The sequence below is a fragment of the Lissotriton vulgaris genome, chromosome 8 (assembly GCF_964263255.1).
Source record: "Lissotriton vulgaris chromosome 8, aLisVul1.2, whole genome shotgun sequence".
NCBI lineage: Eukaryota > Metazoa > Chordata > Amphibia > Caudata > Salamandridae > Lissotriton > Lissotriton vulgaris.
Window position 1 is genome coordinate 478,128,348 of NC_141696.1, and position 21,962 is coordinate 478,150,309.

Below are 21,962 nucleotides of genomic sequence, written 5' to 3' on the forward strand. Positions count from 1 at the left end.
AAGAGCATTATCTAGATTATACTTGAAGGGGCACGGAGCAGCAACAGGACCAATAATTAGTAGGTCCTGCAATAGATAATCCTGGGGTACTAATGCAGAGGGCAATACATGCCTTATTTTCTCTCCTCCCCTTGATGCTTCCATCAAACATTACATCAATCAGTCAATTTGCAGTGTCATGTGACCATGATCTCCGTGATATGAGCTACTTGATGATGGATAGAGTTTTTCCTCATGTTGTAGGTATTTGTTCCCACATTATACTCTACCAAATATTTATTGAAACTAAAGTACACTGTAGATTCAGTAGCATGGTTGCTCTAGGACTGATATTGCACTTACGCAAAAATCCTCGAATGGGATGACTCAACCTTTTCTTAAATGCAACAGAAGTGTTGGGAGACTAGGGCAGCATGCGTGGAGTTAGCGGCCTGAGGGGGAGAAGAAATTACAGACATTCAGCTAATTTAAAGACATAAGCCATAAAAAGTTAATTCATTGCATTTGGCTAAAAACTGACTGATATTTTAGGGGAGGCTCTTATATTGAGAATGTAGTTCATGGAATGGAAACATACGATTCTAAGGCATGTGTGTTTTCTTTTCATACTCCTCTTGATTTTCTCTTGACAGATATGCTTTTCTATAATGACTACTGCGGGTTAATATGAAGTTTGAGTTCCCTTCTGCTTTGGTGTGTATTTCCTGTGGTAAATACCACACGATTGTTGCAGCTACCATCCTGCAAGTCTCTAGTAGTGTACTTTTTTTAAACATTCTGGAATGTCTTCCCTACTCTAGCCCTTGCCAGCACAACTTCACTTGATAACACCCCACTTGCTTCTGCTTTCCACGTTGCCAACAAACACTTGATGTCACCTCCCACCCTTGATCTGTCCAGGACCTGGAAATGTACCTTTAATGTGCACGTCCATGTTTAAGACCCACATTCAAAATGTCCTTGACACATTGAAAAGTTTTTTCCCCAGCTCTTTGGGCATAATTTCAATGCTTTTTGGTGAAACTGTGCTGTCCTACCTAGAAGGCATACCAGTGGAAATGCCCCTTGAGTAGCTGCCCTGGATTGTGTATTCCATTTCATTTTGTATCTTGGCAGCTAAATGGTCTGCCTTCCGCTACCCTCAAAATAGAGAAGCTGAATGACAGGGAAGGTGTATAGGATATCTGCCAAAATGCAGATACCCTGTGACCACTGTCTTTTAAATCTGTCACATAAAAATGTACATTAATTTGCTATGTTTGAGGGAAAATAGCCCTGTTTGTTTACAGTTGGAGTTTTCTGTTGTTCTCTTTTTACCAGTTCTCACAAAGAATGGAAAGCATATTTTTTACTGTGTTGAAATCTTATGATGAAAGTACTGTTCTGCTGTATAGTCAGTAAATAAAAAAAAATAACTTTTCTGATCCCCCAACAGCTCACCTCAGTGCAAGCAAGCATCATAGAGCTTAATCTTACGTTCCTTGTCTTCACAACTCTCTCTTGGGGTGCCATGTCTTAATATTCTTACCTGTAGACCACCAGCTCAAACATTATCAAATTTGTTCAGAGAACATATGTGCATGAGTGACTGTCCCCCTAGCCTCCACAGTTCTTACTATCAGCCTATCATCAGTACTTCTCTTTACATTTAGTTAGAAAACAACTATCCACTAAATGCTCTCTCTCAAGGTAAAAATTTATATTTTAATGTGCTCATTTTGTATACAGAAATCAAAAATTCTGTTTAGTTTAAGCAGAAATCTAAGATGGTAAATTAGATCTCAGTTGCTATCTGCTAAGCCTCCTGGTCAATGGAGGTTCTTGCATATGCCTACAGGGTGATGGACCTCCTGCCAAAAGTAGAAATCCCAAGATGCCTGGTGAGGATTGTTTCGACAAAAGTGCTCCAAACTATATATTTGACATTAAAAGTAAACAAACAAATAGAATTCAGTTTATATATTTCCTTATAAAGCATACTTCTCCATAAATCCTCTGGCTCTACAAAGCATTTCATGGGAAAGGGGAAATTGAAAGACATAAATAAAATATATACCCTACCTGCCTAAATCTTCTCCTCACCATTCCTCCAGGGGATTGTTTCCTCACCCCTACGTCACTGGACCATCACCCACCCCACCCCCAAGGTTTGGCCTACACACTTTAGCATCAAACACCTATGGAAGCTCTATTTCAACCATGGACCTAAACTTTCAAAAATGGCCTATGCATATTGGACCTGGGAAAACAACACCCTCTTCCTGGTTAATGGTATGTGTCTGTAAACAAATGGTAGTTTGTTCTTACTCCTCACTTCAAACTTCCTCTGAATTGCCTATTTTACAGTTTGGTCCCTTGGTCCACAGGTTTTACCACCAGCATTACAGTACTAACCACTTGCGCACCGGGTGCCTTTTGTTTTGAGGCGTGCCTGTATGTCATCCTCACCGGGCCCTACATTTATGATTGCAAAGAAGATTACTATGATGCAGAACCAGGACTACAATTGATTAACCATTTTTTCTATTCCATTGACACTCTGTGCCTATCAATGCTGCCAGTTTCTCTTCAGTGTCTTTATCTACCGTCTTAGTTACCCCCTTTTTTTCTTTCTTAGGTCAGAGTGGAGAGAGTTTATTGTTCAAGTGTCCTTTCACAAGGTGTTGTTAACACAGAATGTTCCAAGGATTTAAAATGCATCTCCTTTCTCCTAGCCTTGGATAAGGTGCCAAGACACCCTCTTTGTTTTCCTTCTTTGCTGCCATAGTCCAGACAGGAACTCGCCGTGGAATGGTAGAGCTGTCAAGCTCCAACACACTTTTTATTGTGGTATCCTTTCCCCCGCATACTTGGGGTACCCCACACACAAGGCGCAATGACTGCTGGGGCCCCAGACAACCATCAAGGAGACCACAAACAGGGCAGAGGTGCAAGCAGGCCATGAGTTCCACACAAGTTAGGGTCTGATAACAAAGGGCCACGTTTAACTGCTGCAAGGAAAATCCTCAATTCCCACAGTTCTCTCCTGATAAATATGCTTCCACTGGATGCAGAGAAAAGTAGACAAGGGAAACCCTACTCACTTGGAACCAGGGTATATAGTTAACTACAGTGTGTGTGCGTGTGTGTTTGTAGAAAGAAGGAAGTATTCTATGGCAGCATCAGTTAAACTGATGCCCCCATAGAATACACTGTAGTTTTCATCAATCAGAAATACGGCCCGGTGCTCTCCAGGCTGCTTTCTATTTCGATTCCATTCTGCACAAACTGAGAATGGAAAACAGTTAACGGGAGCATTCCTTCAGGCAGTCATCTACAATAATGTCTGCCGTGGCGTCAGGTTTTCGCGGGCAAACTCTTCATTTAAATTGCCAAACGAGTTCCGGCCCCCTGTCACAGTACAGGGTAGACGGACTTGTGCAGTTCTACCTAAACGCGTAGCAGACGCACGCGTTTCCTTCGCGCAATAAACAGACCACGCAGTGTAAGCGCAAAAGGCCATTTTATTAGACCAGAACTGCGAATCTGTACATAACAATAACATCAACAATAACAGTAACAGCAAACCCCCACTCACACTTCCCCCCCTATTCGTTTCATTCACTCCGCTTCATCACCAAGCCCTAGAGGCTCCAAACACCTATCGCTTGCCCGTCAATCACCGTCTTCCAGCCCCCAGTCGTTGCAACATTCCATTCACGCTTCTATCCATCCTATGCAAACTCCCCCCCCCCCCCCCCAAGGGATGGGTGTGCCCGCTCTTGACCCCCTTGTCCCTTCGAATCCTGCCTACAGCAGCTCTGGCCTAAACTGGCAACGCTATGGACCGACCCAACAAACCACCTCCAGCTGCCGGGTGGGTGGGTGGCCTTTTGAGCTCCCTCCCGATGGTGCCAGGCGCAGAAAAGAGGAAGTTCCCTTCCTCCCCCGCGCTTAAATACCCACCCCCTAACTCCTCCCCTTCCCCTACCTGGCCTATCCACTGCGCGAAAGACCCCGGGGGAAGACTAGTCTGCGACTCTGCTCCTCCCGGGGCCCGGCAAAGTGCGCTTTTCCTCAATACCGGTAAGGAAAAAGAAAGCCTCCCGTCTGCCATTGAGGCCCCCTTATTATCCTACCAAGAGAGTGTACCACTCCTTTTATCCAGTAGTAATCGTTATTACACGGGCTAATTTTTCCATGGCTATTCTCCCTTAATTGTAGATCCACACGTAATCACGTGTACAGCCAGGCACTAGGGCAAGAAATTATTCAAGCAAGCAGACTCTCTGACTGGAGCGGCCAAAATAAAGCGCACCAAGCATTAATTGCTTTTATTAGGGTAAGGACGCCTTCCACCTCATTACCCTTTGTTTGCCTCGCGTCCATGTATCTCCGCATTTCTCTTATACAAGTTTCAATTGTTTAAAGATTGTCCTTTAATTTACACACTTTGCTGTGTCCTACCTGCAGTCTATTACATTTTATCTAAAGGACTACTGCTACGGATTCCCTTCTGTCAGCTCCCTTCGCTGGGGTAAGTTTTCCATCCACATACAAACCTTGCAGTTGATCTCCTACTGAAAATTATAACATTGCCCTTTCTTTTTCACACATACAGTGCCCGGCTGGGTCCCATGTGAGTAACCCCTCCATTTTATCACTCAGGTACAGGCCTTCTCTAGTGTAAGCTATATCTCCCATTAGTTGTTCTTACACTCACACTTACGCCATCCTTCTTTTTCTTCATTCATAGATGTCCCTACATTAATAGGTCCTGAAGAAAACCCTTCTTGTCACAGGGGTCGAAACGCCCTCCACAGTCTTTCAAAGCGAACCATTTTTACAGCCCCTATGATTGTATAAGGAGGCTGCTTACATCACTTATCGATTCATGATCGTCTTTACCTTATGTTGGAAACACTTCTTTTGTTTATGTCACAATATGTCACTATTGCTGTAGTTTCAATTTTTTCACTGGGGACACTCTCTCACTGTGTACAAATTCTTTGTTTTTGTTACGGTTTATTGCATTATATATATAAACATTGATTGTAAATAAGAAACATTTAGTAGTCTATGGTTACTTCTCCTTTGGATATCGACTTAACCCCTTTCTATTGCGATTGCGCGCATAATTACCAATATTACCATGTTAGTCCACAGGAACCACTGTTTCTGTTTATCCAATGGAAGCAGGGCAGCAGTCTGGGCCACAGCTCTGGTAAAGGTACTAACAGCCGAATTGCTGTTAACTGCAGGGCTAATAAACGTAATTATTGGTTTGGGCAATATCTCTTTTATTGACCCTCCACATCGTATTACTGTAGATTACATTTTTGCTCCTGTGTTAAATATTTTTTGTATTAAATATCGTACAGACATTGTTGCACAGAATGTATTATATTTCTAGGACTTCTATCCAAATTTACACTGGACTATTTAAAACCTAATGCAATTAATTGATATACACGTAGATCATGTAATCCTTGAATTTGGTTACTAACATTATTATTTTTCTGAATAGTGGAAAATGAGAATCACTGTGATTTTGTAAAGCTTCGGGAGATGCTTATTAGTACTAATATGGAAGACCTGAGAGAACAGACCCACGTGAGGCATTATGAGCTATACAGGCGCTTCAAATTAGAGGAGATGGGATTTAGCGACCTTGGTCCTGGAGACAAACCAGTCAGGTAAGGCTCTTGTATCACTTTTTTTATTATTTTGTTTTTGCACTTTAGCCAGTAAGGCCATCACAGAATTAAAGCAGAACTATCCTCCCCCCAGACCCTATTGGATGGAAGACCTGGTAGACCATGCAACTACCGCTCCAGCTGCCACCACCCCTTGGCACCCTCCGCCTACACCCACTTCTCCTGAACTTCCCTTTTGCAGCCTCACTCGTGCCGTTCCCCTTCATTACTCCTCTCTACATGCATCCCCTCTATTTTCCCCATCTCTTCGTTTGACAACAAAGATTTACACACTGTACCAATGAATGGGTTAACTGGAACCAAGACACTCTAACCCTCACTTGGCAAATTTCATGCGGTTGTAATATATGTATTCAGATGCTCACTCTGAGGTATTGTGCAACCTGAACTTCATGTCTCTATGAATATTTTCAATATTACTTGAACCAATTGTCTTAATTGTTTATCCTCTCTTGTGCTTTAATAGTACAATGCAGTTGTTTGTTCTTCCCACACCTACAAAACCTCAATAAAAATAATTTTGCAAAAAAAGGAATTGAGGCAGAACTATATGAAATTGATTGTTCACTAAATACGTTTTTTTTAATCCAGTACAGTCCTTAACATTTCTATGGAGCCAAAATCGGGATCTAGGTGCTGCACATGAATTACCAAAAGCTGAACTAATGAAAAAGCCAGATTGTATTCTCTTTTTAAAGTAGGCAATGCCTTACTGACATCATCTCATAGACTGTTTCATTATAATCACGCTTATTTTGCTTATTACAGCAATCTTAGGGCTCTGCTTTAGACACATGCAGCAAACCTAACTCTAATTTTCAAGATCCCCCCTCTGCAGAATTCTAAAAACATTACTAATGCCCACCACTTTCCACAGTAATTGCAGGCTTTTTAGTGTGAGACTGACTTGTTCACGGTAACCATCATTTACTACTGCACTAGACACTTTGTCTGTATGCGTGGATAATTGTTGAAGATTTTCTTTGGGGCACTTGTAAACATGGCAATGCAGTCATTCAACTGCAAACCAATGCATTTTTTTTCTACGGTGGCTCTCTTTTTACTTTTAAGAACGGTCACAGTTTATTTAAAATGTAAGAAAGTGGCCGCCTGTACTAGTCAGACAAGTCACCTACCCTTCCGATATCAACCTTTTTCATAGCACAAAGCCTAGGGAGCTAACAGTCTTAGACACCTATGGCATAGGTGATTCTGATTGGTACACTATTTAACCCTTACTTGGGGATCACTGAACTGGAGCCCACCAATATCCACTTGGTCTTGCCTGTCTTTTGTGCCATCCACCACTTTTGCATTCACCATTCTACAATCCTCAAGATCACATTAAAATCAGTGGTCATCGTGAACATTTCCACTAAGTTGCTTTATGATGTAATCTGACAGACTGTTCCATAAACCAGCCCCTTCTGCTTTCAGCATTTTACATCTAATGTTCCTATGTGATAGCAGGGACCCACCAGCAATCCTAAATCTGCCAATCTTAGTGTTCTTCTTTAGACTCCCTTTAATGGGTGAATAAAGAGCACTAGGACGGAGTAATACCAACAGGTGATTGGAGAATACTTAACCATGTAAGGCATACCATACACACACAATGTGCGAAAAGGCGAACATAGTCCGACCTGGTTAATGACCAAATTGCTCTGAATTAATACCTTAGATAGTGATGCTTGGAAAAGTACCATTAGCACAATTTGAATTGAACTCTGCCAAATAATATTTGGAAACTAGTTTGCCCCGAAGAAGTCATTCATTTATCAACCACATTTTGGCTAGTACTTTTTCTAGGTGCCAGGATGGAAATGGGCCCAAGAAGAGTGTAGCTATAGTTTCTTTAAAAGCAGCTTGAGCCAAGCATATTTCAAATAAACTGGAAAATTCCATTAAGGAATGGAAGCATTTACAATCTTAAGAATATCTCACAGACATTTTGCACATTCCTTCACTAAGGAAAAGAGGCAAATATCACTTGGGCAGTGAGTGGGGATCACTGATGCTTTACCATTCCTGTACTGCTTACTCTATCTAAGCTGCATCCCCTGGTTTCCTGCCTCTAATATTTCTAATAATTTGAGGCAATTGCCTGTAGCTGCCACACATTCTCTATTTGCCTTCCAAACATCCTACCAATATTCCAGTCTTATTACATTAACAGTTATCCTCTCCCCGGCCCTTTTAACTTGTGTCTTTTTGAAGTCTGTTTTAAGTCTTTGCTCACAGTTTGGCATTGGTCCTATGTCATTTGTGAGGTATTTTTCTGAGGGGTTGGCCATTCTCTTACTAGGGTTTCCTTAAGTGACTAGTTTGTCCACCAGAGTGCTCTAATGAAGAAAGAACACAGCTCTCTGAAATTCTCTGCAAGTTTTCCCAGCTAAGGCCCCCAACCTTGCTAGTAAGTTCTTTCAGATCCTGTTTTAGAGATTTCAACCTATGTGAAAGAGATCGGTCTTATCTGCTCTGAAATTCAATAAAACAGAACACCACCGTATTGGGTGACCAGCTCCCACAGACCAAGAACCTGCCAGTGTAACAAGCCCGATCACAGCACAAACAGGCATGCATGAAGCCCCGACACAGATACGCAATTCTATGCAGGCACTGTCACTACTTCCTGGCATTCCCACAATTATTTATAAAATTGCAGCCTATTACATAGCTGGCTCCACAAAATACAGAACTCAAGCTTTTTCACTGCTTGAGATGGCTGGATTTAAAATTTAAAATAATGAGTTGTTCAATTCGCTAAAGAAGGCTGTAAATTATGTCACATGGAATCTGCGCTTTTGGAATTTACTGCTGACTTGATGATGCACAAAACGTTCCACTTAGCAAGGAATAACCTAATAATTGTGGTTTTCTGCATGCAAGGGCCTGGTATTCACATATATTTGGAAAATGTGGGTATATTTTTAGATGTACAGATAAGTGTAACAAGTATTTGAGTACACACTGGTGTGACTCTATACATATTAATTTCTCCAGCATCAAATCTTTCACAGAATCACATGACTGAACCTTTCCCAATCATCAAGGTGGAAGTACCGATCATTGACTATCTGTACCCCATAGCCCTGGGTCAGTATTCCCCTATTCCTCCATGTGCAGCCACGAGCAGGCATTCGAGACACCTATAGGGCCATTCCCTCGTGCACCCCCTCGCCCTAGTTACCTTCAGCCTGCTTCTACCTCCTCTACCCTATATGTTCACATATTTAACCCGCTCCTGTTCCCCCTGGTTGTCTCACTTACTTTTTATTCCTTTTTCTTTTGTCATTTACACTTATACAAAGCAGCTGCCATATTATTGCAGCTCCACTGACTTGTTACACATTTTAGGATTCATAGCTGTTGCACCTTTTGCAAATAAGGTCTTACTGACATTGAGTGCCATCATTTGTTCGAATTACGTGTATGCTTCTCACTGTTATTCGTTTTTTTCAGTGCAGTAACATGACTGTTGGTAAATATTTTTCATTATGTCTACAATGCTGTAAGCAGTACCTTTACCTACCAAAAAGAAGAAAAACTTTAACAATTGTTTCTTAAGCACATAGTGTGGAGAGGGAGTCTCAGCGCTCTGCTCTATCTTCTGACAACGATGTCAGTTTCTTGGTGGATAAAATTAGTTTCTGCCCTGGTGGTAGGTGGTTTGTGCGAGATTTTCCTGTACTACTTCTGGAATGGGCAATTCAGAACTTTGGGATGGAAAAATAATCTCACAAGAGCCTGTTCAAGGCAAGCAGCTCTTGTGGGAAATTAGGGTGTTCTCTGATATTTACATTACAAATACATTTATTCACCTTGACCACGTGGCATGGGTCTGCAAGATTTGCAGGTCGTTTTCAGCCAAGACCCTCACTGACAGCAAGGGAAGATTTTTGAGGTGGCTACAAAACACGAAAGCAACTGAAATCCCATCCTCAGTAGATGAATCAGGCTCAAATTCCAAGCCCTCAAAGAAGTAAAATGTGTTAAAATGCCATATAGAAACAACTATGGCTATGCGGGGGAAATTAGCACTAGGGGGAGTTCTATCTTCCCTAAAAAGAGCTTGAAGAAAAAACATAATGAAAAAGCTCTCAAAAAATCTGTAAGATCATCTCTATCACTTGAGAAAGGGCAAAAGAACAGGAAAGCATCACCAATGGTAATGCTGCCACCATCTCCTAAAATAAAGAAATCCAGGTCTGTCAGTACGGTTACCAGTATCAGAAAGGGTTACCAGTATCAGAAACAACCGTTGACAACCCATCTCCATCACCATTGAGAACCCCATCAAAGACTGTTCATCAACAAAGTCAAACACACAAAAGTTGATGGGAGGAATACTTGCAATTTGTCTAACCACTCTGTCACGCAAGGTGTAGCATCCTGTCCATCGTTCTCTTGCTCACTTTGCCACCTCAGTTTGGACCCAGTCATATGCAAATCGGCATTCACCCTGCTCCTCATGGGAACAGTCCAGCTGAACTGCCAGGCCAGGTCCTCACCTAACCAGAACACAAGCAGCCTGTAACCGGTTTCACCCAGCTAAGAGCTCACCAGCCATGTATAGCTGTATTCCAATGGACCAGTGGTTAAGTCTTATTGTAAGCATCCTCTCATCACCTTTTGTGTGTTTGATGTAGCCAAGAGTATGTCCAGACGTGTGTCCCTTGCTCACTGTGCCACTAGATCCAAGCTATATTAGACTGAAGAGCCCTTATAAGGGTAAAAATTGTGCGGGTTGCTTGTTTTCCGTTTCAGAGAGGATCTGGCTTGGCAGATCGGGTTGGACTATTCCCATTGGAGGAGGGTAAAGACCGATTTGCATATGGCTGAGCCTGACATGGGGTGGGGGGAAAATTTGGCACAGCTGGTAAAGTTTGCAGAATTACTCCAGTATTGTAACTTTAATAGATTCCCATCTTGAATCATTCCCCGTCGTCGAGATGAGAGTCCCCGGTGTATATATAAAAAATAGCAATACAAACCATTACAAATAGAAACTAGGCCTAAGCCCATACTAGTTTTGTAACATATCCACCTCTTTTTGTAAATGAGACCAAATAAAATCAACAACCAATCAGATCAGCCTCACCCTCTAGAACCCTCTTGAGAGAACCTCAGACCATCAGATTTTCTACTGCACGTTATGCTAGGGAGTCTCCACTGAGCTCTGCTCAGTTTTTTCCTTGTTACCTTACTCCCAGAGTTTTTCAACTGATTTCTTCAACAACTTCTTCAACAGCTTCTTCATCTTTGTGTCAACATGTCTGAGAAGGAGAAGAAAGGCCTTTTTAGAGCATGTTCCACCTGCTCGAAAAAAAGGCTTTACATAGATGATCCTCACAAGGACTGCATCTATTGCCTCTATCCAGATAACAAGGCTAAAGATTGCAAGGTTTGCCGTACTTTTCCCACCAAAACCTTGAGAGACCGTGAGGGACATCTTCTGACCTGGCTCCAAAAGCTGAAATCCAGGAGAGATCCTTTATCAGGTGACGATATAGTGATGAGGCTTATCAGCTTTGTCTTCCAAGAGATCTCTGAAGAGGTCGAGATCTGACCCCTCTTCTGAAGACTGTCCTGGTAAAGCCTCTAATAAGACCTCTCATAGGTCTGACAGGCAAAGTCCAAACAAAATTCACCGAGGTGTAAAGAGGCAAGGGCTTTCTACAGGAGAATCTACAGTGAGGAAGTCGAGTTATCCAGTATTTGGGTGTCTTTCATAGATTCACATGCCTGAATCATTCCCCGTCGTCGAGACGGGAGCCTCCGGTATATAAAAAAGTAATGTCCTATAGACATATATAGAGAAAAATAGGCCTAAGGAGTCCACCTTAGTGGCCTATCTACGTCCTTTTGTATGAAGGACCAAACTAGAGTAGGCCCAAGGGTCCCACCTTAGTGGCCTATCTATGTCCTTTTGTAAAAAGGACCAAGTAAAGAAAACCAACCAATCTGCTACCACCTCCTTCTAGAACCTTCCTGTCAGGAGCCTAGGTCTCTCAGATTTTCTACTGCACGCTGTGCTAGGGAGTCTCCACCTGAGTTCTTCTCAGGATTTCTACTTCTTACTTTAAAAAACGAATTTACAAAATGTATTACATTATGGCTGATGCCCAGAAAAAGGGCCTCTTCAGAGCCTGTTTCTCGTGTGGAAAGAAAAGGCTCCATGTAGAGGACTAACATGAAACTTGCTTGTATTGCCTCTACCCTCACCATCTAGCCAAGGACTGCAAAATATGTAGGACCTTCTCAAGCAAGACCCTCAAAGACAGGAAGGACGCCTGCTACTCTGGCTGAACAGACTGAAGACAACAACAACAAAAGAGTGTTCCTGTTCTGATTTGGATAGAAAGAATGCACAGAGCACAAGGAACAAACAAAGCCCATTTGGTTTGTTAAGAAAGCCCTCACTCACCGACCTGGTCGGTGACTTGCTTCATCATCGGGCCCCACCGGGTGTGACCGAATGCCACCCCGGTGTGCTGCGACGCCAGAATTACTGCGTAGCTGGTCTTGTGAGGGTGGGAGGGCTATGTGAAAGATTATGTGGATAGTGTGAAGTGGTGGATTAAAATTGCCTTGTATGTATCAAAAAATTCTTTTAATCAGAGATCATCAAGGACAAGGTTAAAAAATGTGATGGTAAGTAAGGCCAACTAATTGGATGGTCTACTACCACTAGCATTAAGTGAGCAAGTCACCGACCAGGTCGGTGAGTGAGGGCTTTCTTAACAAACCAAATGGGCTTTGTTGGTTCCTTGTGCTCTGTGCATTCTTTCTATCCAAATCAGAACAGGAACACTCTTTTGTTGTTGTTGTCTAAATATAGTTTGGGGACTAAGTGTTCGTGACTCTCCCTATCTCTCTTGTTGTTGATCAGTACTGAACAGACTGAAGGACAGAACAGATGACTTGGTGTCAGAAGACGGTGAGAGTGTGTCTGGTACCTCACAATTTTCCTTGAAGAGGCCAAGGGTTACTTCCCCTAGCCCCTCAGACACCCCTCCTAAGAAGACTCTCAAGAAGTCTTCAGAGGGCAAAACCTCAGTGTCTGGCAAGGACCTTCCTGTCGTCAGGAAGCAAGCGCTGATTTTGACGACGACAGCGTCGAGTATCTCCTCAGCGCAAAAAACTGCGTCAACGTTGACGACGACAGTGTCGACGACGACAGCATCGTCGACATCTTCCTCGGCGACGAGGACGACGCCTTCATCGACAGCGAGTATGCCAGTGTCGTCGACCATTCCATTTACTCCATCGACTACGAAGATCTTATCGTCGACGACGAAGTCGACGTCGAAGCCAAAGTCGACGACGATGACCACGTCGACGAAGATCCCGTCGACGAAGGACACGTCGATGAGAAAAACGTCGACGACGGGGAAAATACCGTCGACGAAGGACATGTCGACGAGAACACCGTCGACGGGACACCGTCGACGACGGGGAAAATACCGTCGACGAAGGTGATATCGACACCGTCTACGAAGTCGTCGACGATCCCTGGAAATGCATAGTCGTCATCGGCGCCGCATCTGACAACCCCATCAGGAAAATGGAAAGAGTCTGCGTTACTTTCTCACGCCATGGATACCCTGCCGCCACAGACATCCCATGTCACCATTAAGATCATGAGGAAACCAATTACGCCAGACCTGACGTCACCCAGTAAGGTGCAAGAGCTGCCTCCAACCTTTCTATTACAAGGCGAGGAGTCGGAGGAAGAGCTGTACACACAAGCCACAAGCCCATCAGACCTTGTGGTTAAGTGCCAAAGCACTGATGAGGAATTAGAAGAGGTGGAACCTGTAGAACATTCAGTCCACACTCAAGTCCACACACAGGTTACACCGATGGTGTGCCTACCAGCGGCCATTGTATCAGACCTACAATTTTTAATCCAAGATTATAAGCAGCGGTTCCCGGAGCAGCCCTCTACGCCTGTGCCTGCTACTGTACAAGCACCCACTCCTTTAGCCCGACTCAAGCCGCCACCACTGGCACTCAGTAGAGAACAAGAGCCAGTGCAGGAAATGTATTTGTCTGCTGACGAAGAAGGGGACCAAGAAGAGGGCGAGGTCCGTGGAGATGAGTCTGACCCAGATGTAGACCAAGACTATATCGCTCCTTCTCCGGCCTCCCCGGAACCACAGTCCTCGGAATCACCACCCGCAGACATTGGTGGATTCCATAACCTTGTAGAGCGTGCAGCCAAGCGATTCCATATGGCTATGGAAACTCAGGAAACTGAGTGCTTCCTGTACGACTTCAAGGAACCAGCCAAAAAGACAACCAAGTAAATTCCCATCATTGACTTTATATGGAAGCAAGGGAAATTACTGATGCAAACACCAGCCTCAATTCCAGTAGTGGTACCCAGGCTTGAAAAGAAATACAAGGCAACCTCATCAGCGCCAGCATGCCTCACAGGCCACCCCAAAGCAGATTCTGTGGTAACCCAGGCGGCGCAGAAAAATTCACGTAACCCAGCATCGCCTTTGTCAACACCAACTGACAAGGAAGGCAGAAAACTGGATACTATTGGCAAGCGTTTTTCCACCACGTCGGCCTTGACAGTAAAGGTGGCAAATTCCATCACACTCCTGGGCCGCTACCACCAGCAACTTTGGGCAGATATTGCACCTTACCTATCTCACCTGCCAGAGGATGTAAAAGAGGAAGCTCAATCACTCCTCTTGGAAGGACAGACGTCTGCTTCTGAACTCATTGACTGCGCAATGGATGTCACCTTGACCGGGTTCAGGCAATTGGCAGGTGCTGCTGTACTCAGAAGACAAGGCTGGCTCAAGGCCACCTCTTTTCGCCAGGAGGTGCAGACGAAAATTATTGATATGCCTTATGACGGCCAGCATCTCTTCGGGGAAAAGATTGACGAGGCCTTAAATACTATCAAAAAAGACACGGACACTGCCAAAGCCCTTGGGACACTGCAATTCCGAAACCAGTCCTTTCGTGAGAACAAAAACAGAGGACAATCCTCTTATAGAGGCACATATCAGAACAGGTCCTCTTATTCATACAGCCAGAACAGAACGCAATACCAACCGCGACAACAACAGCAATGGCGTCGGACTTCCTACGGCAAGTCTAACTATAGAGGGAAGAACCAGAAAAAACCCTCTGGCGGCCGCCAATGACTTGTGTCAATGGCCCATCCATCCACCATCGAGCTTCTTCAAAATTGGAGGAAAGCTCACACACTTCCTTGCAAATTGGAGATTGATAACAACAGATCGGTGGGTGCTCCAGCTCATTCAGTTCGGACAATCTCTGGAATTTGTCACAATTCCCCCGACAACACCACCTCGCAAACGGTCCCACAGGCACCTACGATTGGTTCTTCAGGAAATCGCTTCCATGATGCAGAAGGGAGCGATAGAGAAGGTTCCACCTGCCCACAAAGGGAAAGGTTTTTCCTCCCACTTCTTTCTGATCCACAAAAAAGGGAAAAAGTGGAGACCAATCCTGGATCTCAGGGCACTCAACGTGGTCCTAAAGAAACAATTGTTCCGTATGTTGACACTCCAGGACATCCTGGGACTATTGGAGGAAGAGGACTACATGACGTTCTTAGATCTGCAGGACGCCTACTTCCATATTCCTATCCTCAAAGGCCACAGGAAGTACCACAGATTTGCAGTAGCGGGGCAACATTATCAATTTCGTGTCCTCCCGTTTGGCCTCAAATCTGCACCACGGATATTTACCAAATGCCTCTCCCCTGTGGCAGCCTTCCTTCGACAACAAGGACACCAGGGGGGGGAGGAGCCAAGATGGCGACGGGAGCAGATGTGTAGTCCCTCGGCTCCTCGGTCCTTTGTCCCTCGCGACGATATCCTGACCTCTATCCTGCCACTGTGTGATAGCAGGAGGACGGCAAGCGAGCGCGGCATCGACTGGTGCTTCCCCCGATGTCCCTGCCTGCCTGGATCCCGATATATTACCGAGTGCTTGGCGGCGTCCGTCCCTACCCCCGTGACTGAGACCCAGGCTGGGATGCAGATATGGCGGCCGCCGGAGCTACGAGGGGTTGCGGATGCAGAGCGAACCTGGCGTTCTGACTGGCGCTTCTGTCTGCTAATGTATGCGCCTACCCCCAACTCGTGAACTGTGTGCAGGCCGACCGGGAGTTTTCGCGGGTGCCGCTCCTACCGAGATCTACAGGTGAGGTGCGCGGCGCCACCCCTGTAATGGCGGACGTCCGAACACCGTAGCTTCCCCATAAGCCTGCTACCGCTCCGGCTTGATCCGCGTGAGTTCTATCGCGGATCGCCCACTGCTTGCAGATCTGCTCTGGGACAGCGACCTGAGTCCCTGTTGTTATGTGTTGTTCCCCCGATGAGGCTGCCAAGATGGCTGGACCGGCTGCGCTGATTACCAACACCGCCTTGGATACGCACTGGATTGTTCTGCGGGGCCCTGGGCACTGTACTGACTTTGGAGCCGCGCCTGTGCTCGTGGAGAAGATAAATCCCCCGGCTACTCTTACTTACAACTCTATCCTCGGTGCACTAGACAACTTGCGGGCGGACATGCGTGAAGGCTTTCTGTCGCTGGGCAAGAGAATGGATGCTGTCACGCCCGGGGTGGATTCTACACCATTGGCCTCCTTTCCTCGCCGAGATGCTCTGCCTAGCCTGAGTCTAGATCGGGCTACAATGTTGCCGCACGAGTGCCCTACACCTCGGCTCATTGACAGTGCTGGCGGATGCGTTCTAATGCCTGCTTTCTCCGTCAGCGTTACACTGTATCCATCTCTATCGGAACTCATAATCTCTGCCCTGACTTTACTGCCGCTGGGAATTGCGCCGCAGGCGCAGAATCTGGTTGCTTTGCTTGCTCACGCTCCGTTGGCCTTGCTTCAGACTTTTCTCATTTTGCTGCATCGGTTGGCACCACTTCGTGGTGTTCATGGATTTGGTCGGGAATGGACCCGTCCATTTTGTCCTGTAACAACAGCTCTCTGCCGGGAGCGGCCATCTTGTTCCTTTGTTCTCCTGGTGGGGGTTGCCCCACGAGGGCTCCGGCGGGGGAGGCATGAACGAACTGGCCAGGGTTAGCGGATTTCACTTGGTAGATTATGCACTCCTGGCTAACGAGATCTCGGACTGAAGCGCTCCTATAAAGTGTACAAATGTGTCTCTACTTGATCTATATGACGCTCGTAGCTCACTGCTTTTGCTGATATACGTGTGGGGAAGTGACGGATTGGGTTTGACTGGCGGGTGGGGACTCGGGATGAGCTACCTCCTCGGTGCGTCCTGTTGTGATACATGTGGTCTCTCCCTCTTTTATTCAGTGCAGTATGCTATCTATTCTTTTACTGTGTATAGGGAAGTAGACGTGGTATGGCTGGGGTGTCCGGGAGACTTAGTACTTGGTGTGCTCCTCCCCTCCTTTCTTCTTTCTCTGGAGTTTCCCTTCTGTGGGTTTCTTGGGGCGACAGGCACGTTAGTGGGGGGGGAGGGCCGTAGCCTCTTCAACGTGCAGGGTGGGGGGGTTGGGGCTTTATTTTTTCTTTCCCTTTTTCGTTCCTATGGCCTTTTCTTCTCTTTCTTTCTCTTATTTCCTTTTTCCTTCTTGTCTATCTTGGGTCAGACGGGGGGTTGGGTTTGGTTCTTTCCGGGGCGATTTTTGCACTTTGCGTCTATGTCTTATTACATGGTTTATTGTTTCTCTGACCAAGATATTGATTTGAATGCATAGTCACTGAATGATTGCATTTTTTGCTCTTTCTTCCCTTCATTGCTATTGTTTGAGGGCGCATTTCCTGCCACGAATTTTCCCATGTAATAATGTGCCTTTTTATATGTCGTCGTATCCTTTCATTGCTGCTATACAATGATCCCTCTTATATCCTATTATACCGTGGACAAACTAGATTGCAACTCCGGAAGTGATATATTGATTGGGCGGGCGCTAATTGGGGCGACATGTATTTCTGCGCTTGTGTATCCTTACTGTAATGATTCACGCCAGTATTTTTATAACGATGGTTCATCTCTGGATATCCCTTTATGTGGTTCGCCCACTCAGCTACCCGACCTGACCTTAGGACGATTCGTCAAAATTAGAAAATGAAACCTCTTTATCCTTTTCCTTTGGTCCCTTGCCAGTCCATCGTAGTGTCGTTATCTGTGTCATCTATTGCAGCACGAGGTACCCTGGAAGATTGTATATTGTCATAGCGGCCGGCCCGCAGTGGTTGTAGGCAGACGCTGTGTACTATGGTTGCGATAAATAAAGGTTTTAAAAAAAAAAAACAAGGACACCAGGTCTTCCCATACCTGGACGACTGGCTGGTAAAGGCACCATCTGCGAAAGGCGCAGCCAAATCCTCCAGCGCCTGTCTGAACATTTTCCAACGTCTAGGTTTGACTCTCAAGCACGAGAAGTCTACACTAGAGCCCAACAAGGTCATTACCTTTCTTGGGGCGACTCTGGACACGGAAAGTATCAAAGCTTTCCCTTCTCAGGAGAGGAAAGTCAAACTCATCTCCCTGGCCACGTCCGTGGCATCAAGGAAAACCTTACCGGTCCGCACCTTCAAGTCTCTCCTAGGCATGATGTCCTCATGTATCATGCTCATACCCCATTGCCGCCTCAAGATGCGCCCACTCCAGGAGGAGTTGACAAACCAATGGACGCAAAGCACAGGATCATTCGAGGACCGCATAAGAGTCACTCGACACATGGTCAACCACTTACAGTGGTGGAGATCGCTCAAACACCTGTCAAAGGGATTCCCGTTCCTGCTTCCCGCAGAGTCACATGTGATAACAACGGACGCATCCCTAGAAGGCTGGGGAGCGGTCCTCCAAGAACTCCAGGTCAATGGCAAGTGGACAGAACAAGAAACCCGGCTCCACATCAACCTATTGGAGTTAAGAGCGGTCTTCCTGGCTCTACAAGCCTTCCTGCCACGCATTCAAAACTCCCCAGTGCTCGTCAGGACAGACAACACCACGACGATGCACTACCTGAACAAGCAGGGGGGGGCGATCGCTATCACTATCTCGCGAATCGCAACAGGTCTGGAACTGGCTTGTGGTACATGGGATAACGCTGAAAGCAGAGTACGCCCCGGGCAAGGACAACGTCTTGGCGGACGCTCTGAGCAGACAGGGAACTCCATCTCACGAATGGGAAATAGACCTGGAAGTGCTGGAATACCTCTACACGGAATGGGGAACTCCACAAATAGACCTCTTTGCCATGAAAGAGAACGCCAAATGCCAAGCTTTGCAAGCAGGCATCACCAACCGGGGACCCTTGGAAATGCTTTTTCCATCGCATGGTACAACATCTTTGCATACGCCTTTCCGCCATTCCCACTGATACCCAGGATTCTCAGGAAAATGAAGTCAGAACCCTGCACTCTGATCCTGATGGCTCCATTCTGGCCGAGGCAGCATTGATTCACGGACCTTCACCACCTCTCCGCCCAGCCACCTATTCGACTGCGTCAACATCCAGCTCTGCTCACAATGTCCCAAGTACAGGCACTTCACCCGAATCTGAGCTCTCTAAAGTTGTCAGCATGGCTCCTGAACACCGGGAATTCAGCCCCCTAAACATCCCGCAGGAGTGCAGAGACATCCTTGCAAAGGCTAGAGCGGACAGCACTAATAAAACCTACTCATTAAAATGGAAGCGGTTTTGCTCTTGGTGTGTGGCCGAAGTCCTACACCCTTTCCACATCACTCCACAGCAGCTGCTACCATACTTGCTACATCTGACACAATCGGGCCTTGCGCACGCATCCATTAAAGTGCACCTGGCGGCGATCTCAAGATTCACAAGGACTTCTAAGGGTCCATCCCTGTGGGCAAACAGACTTATAAAGCAGTTCCTTAAAGGCCTATACAGGTCCTTCCCACGACCAAGACTGATCCCTCTGTCGTGGCACCTCAACGTGGTCCTTCACCAATTAATGAAGCACCCCTTTGAACCCATCCATAGGGCGGACATCAAATTTATCTCATGGAAAACGGCCCTCCTCCTAGCCTTGACTTCGGCTAGAAGGGTCAGCGAGTTGCAGGCTCTCTCAATCCAAGACCCTTTCATTCAGTTCAGGGAGGACAGAGTGCTCTTACGAACTAATCCTCGGTTCATTCCGAAAGTCCCTTCGGACTTCCACCTCAAAGAACCAGTGGTCCTCAGGTCATTTTTCCAAAATCCTACCACGGTAGCTGAGAAAACTCTTCATTCATTGGATCTGAAGAGGTGTCTTAAATTCTACATTGACAAGACAAAACACTTCCGAAAATCATCCCAACTCTTTGTTGCCTTTAGTAGACCACGGAAGGGCATGCCCCTGTCAAAACAAAGCATTTCAAGGTGGATTTCCTCGGCGATCACCTTTTGCTATGACAAGGCCGGATGACCTTTGGACTCAAAGAGTCAAAGCCCATTCGACAAGAGCCATGTCCACGTCTGCGGCACTATTTGCTGGAGTACCGGTATTGTACATCTGCAGGGCGGCGACTTGGAAGTCAATGCATACCTTCACCAGGCACTACTGCCTGCATACTGAGCTGATGAAGGATGCAGCAGTGGGCCAAGCAGTGCTGCGCCATCTATTCCAGTGAGGTGAGCCTTCTGACATCCCTCCATCCTTTACTGGTATGCACATTCTTTTACTAATATTTATATGACAATGCATTTTGGTGGTTTTACAGTCACGTGATATGTATTATCTACAGACTTATATATGATGTTCCATCAAAAATGTGCATAATTTATTGCTTGCTACTCTGATTCAGGCATGTGAATCTATGAAAAACAAGAATTAGTAATGGGAGAGGCACTCAAGTTTAAACAAAAATTATTGGTAATTTTTCCAGTTGTCTAAGCGTGCTGCAGAGGAGGACGCAATGCCCATGCTGCGTCGAAAAAGACAAACATGAAAGAATCAAGCTGAACAGCCTGACCTCTGCGCACTGTAACTTTTACCCATCTGGGTTAAATTATACACATTATGCAACGTTTTTAAAAAAATTAGAACACCACAGGTTGTGATTTTGATTGTATCCAATTGTATTTGTCAAATCATAATAAGAAATTACATTAGCATTCTCATGTAATTCATTCATTGGAATGAGATATTTTTTTCACATCAAAAATAGTTTCCATCTTACAATTTATGGCCAAAAGTTATCGTGCCCAATGCATTTCGGGCCATACAGCCCTTCGTCGGGGGCAGTACCTGAAAAAAACATGAAAACATTTTTTTTGTAACTTGATAAACTGGTCTGACAACATGCAGGGTTGCAGAGTGACACGACTGGTTATTAACTGGTATGTTGGCAATTCCACATATTTAAAGCTAGTTGTAGCATCTTAACTGGCATCAAAACAGTGAAGAGACCTGCATATGTATTTTTCAGAATCATGTTTTTCACCATGTTCCTAAATTGTCACAGTGTATAGCACCATGTTATTTTCAACTATGTACTACCATATGCAGGTCTCTTCACTGTTTGATGATGCAGTGAACCCTGCATGTTGTCAGACCAGTTTATCAAGTTACAAAAAAAAAAATTTCATGTTTTTTTCAGGTACTGCCCCCCGACGAAGGGCTGTATGGCCCGAAATGCATTGGGCACGATAACTTTTGGCCATAAATTGTAAGATGGAAACTATTTTTGATGTGAAAAAAATATCTCATTCCAATGAATGAATTACATGAGAATGCTAATGTAATTTCTTATTATGATTTGACAAATACAATTGGATACAATCAAAATCACAACCTGTGGTGTTCTAATTTTTTTAAAAACGTTGCATAATGTGTATAATTTAACCCAGATGGGTAAAAGTTACAGTGCGCAGAGGTCAGGCTGTTCAGCTTGATTCTTTCATGTTAATCTATGAAAGACACACAAATACTGGATAAGAAATGCGTTACTTACCTGTAACTGCAGTTAATCAGTATTGGTGTCTTTCATAGATTCACATGCACCCTCCCGCCTCCCCTGGAAGGACTCACCTATCTCTCTAACAAGTTTTCCCCTACCTAGCTTGGTGCGTACGAAAATCTGAGAGACCTAGGCTCCTGACAGGAAGGCTCTAGAAGGAGGTGGTAGCTGATTGGTTGGTTTTCTTTACTTGGTCGTTTTTACAAAAGGACATAGATAGGCCACTAAGGTGGGACCCTTGGGCCTACTCTAGTTTGGTCCTTTATACAAAAGGACGTGGATAGGCCACTAAGGTGGGATCCTTAGGCCTATT

General features: G+C 45.2%; 1 protein-coding gene across 2 annotated transcripts in view; it reads left to right on the top strand.

The window, feature by feature from the left end:
• The window catches only part of LOC147697203 (septin-10-like), a 348,351-nt gene that overhangs the window by 250,224 nt on the left and 76,165 nt on the right, over positions 1–21,962 (top strand). For both annotated transcript variants that reach the window (XM_086934272.1, XM_086934273.1), the window contains exon 8: positions 5,507–5,675. In XM_086934272.1, the coding sequence (XP_086790398.1) occupies positions 5,507–5,675 (169 nt within the window). The remainder of the gene's footprint in view (positions 1–5,506; positions 5,676–21,962) is intronic.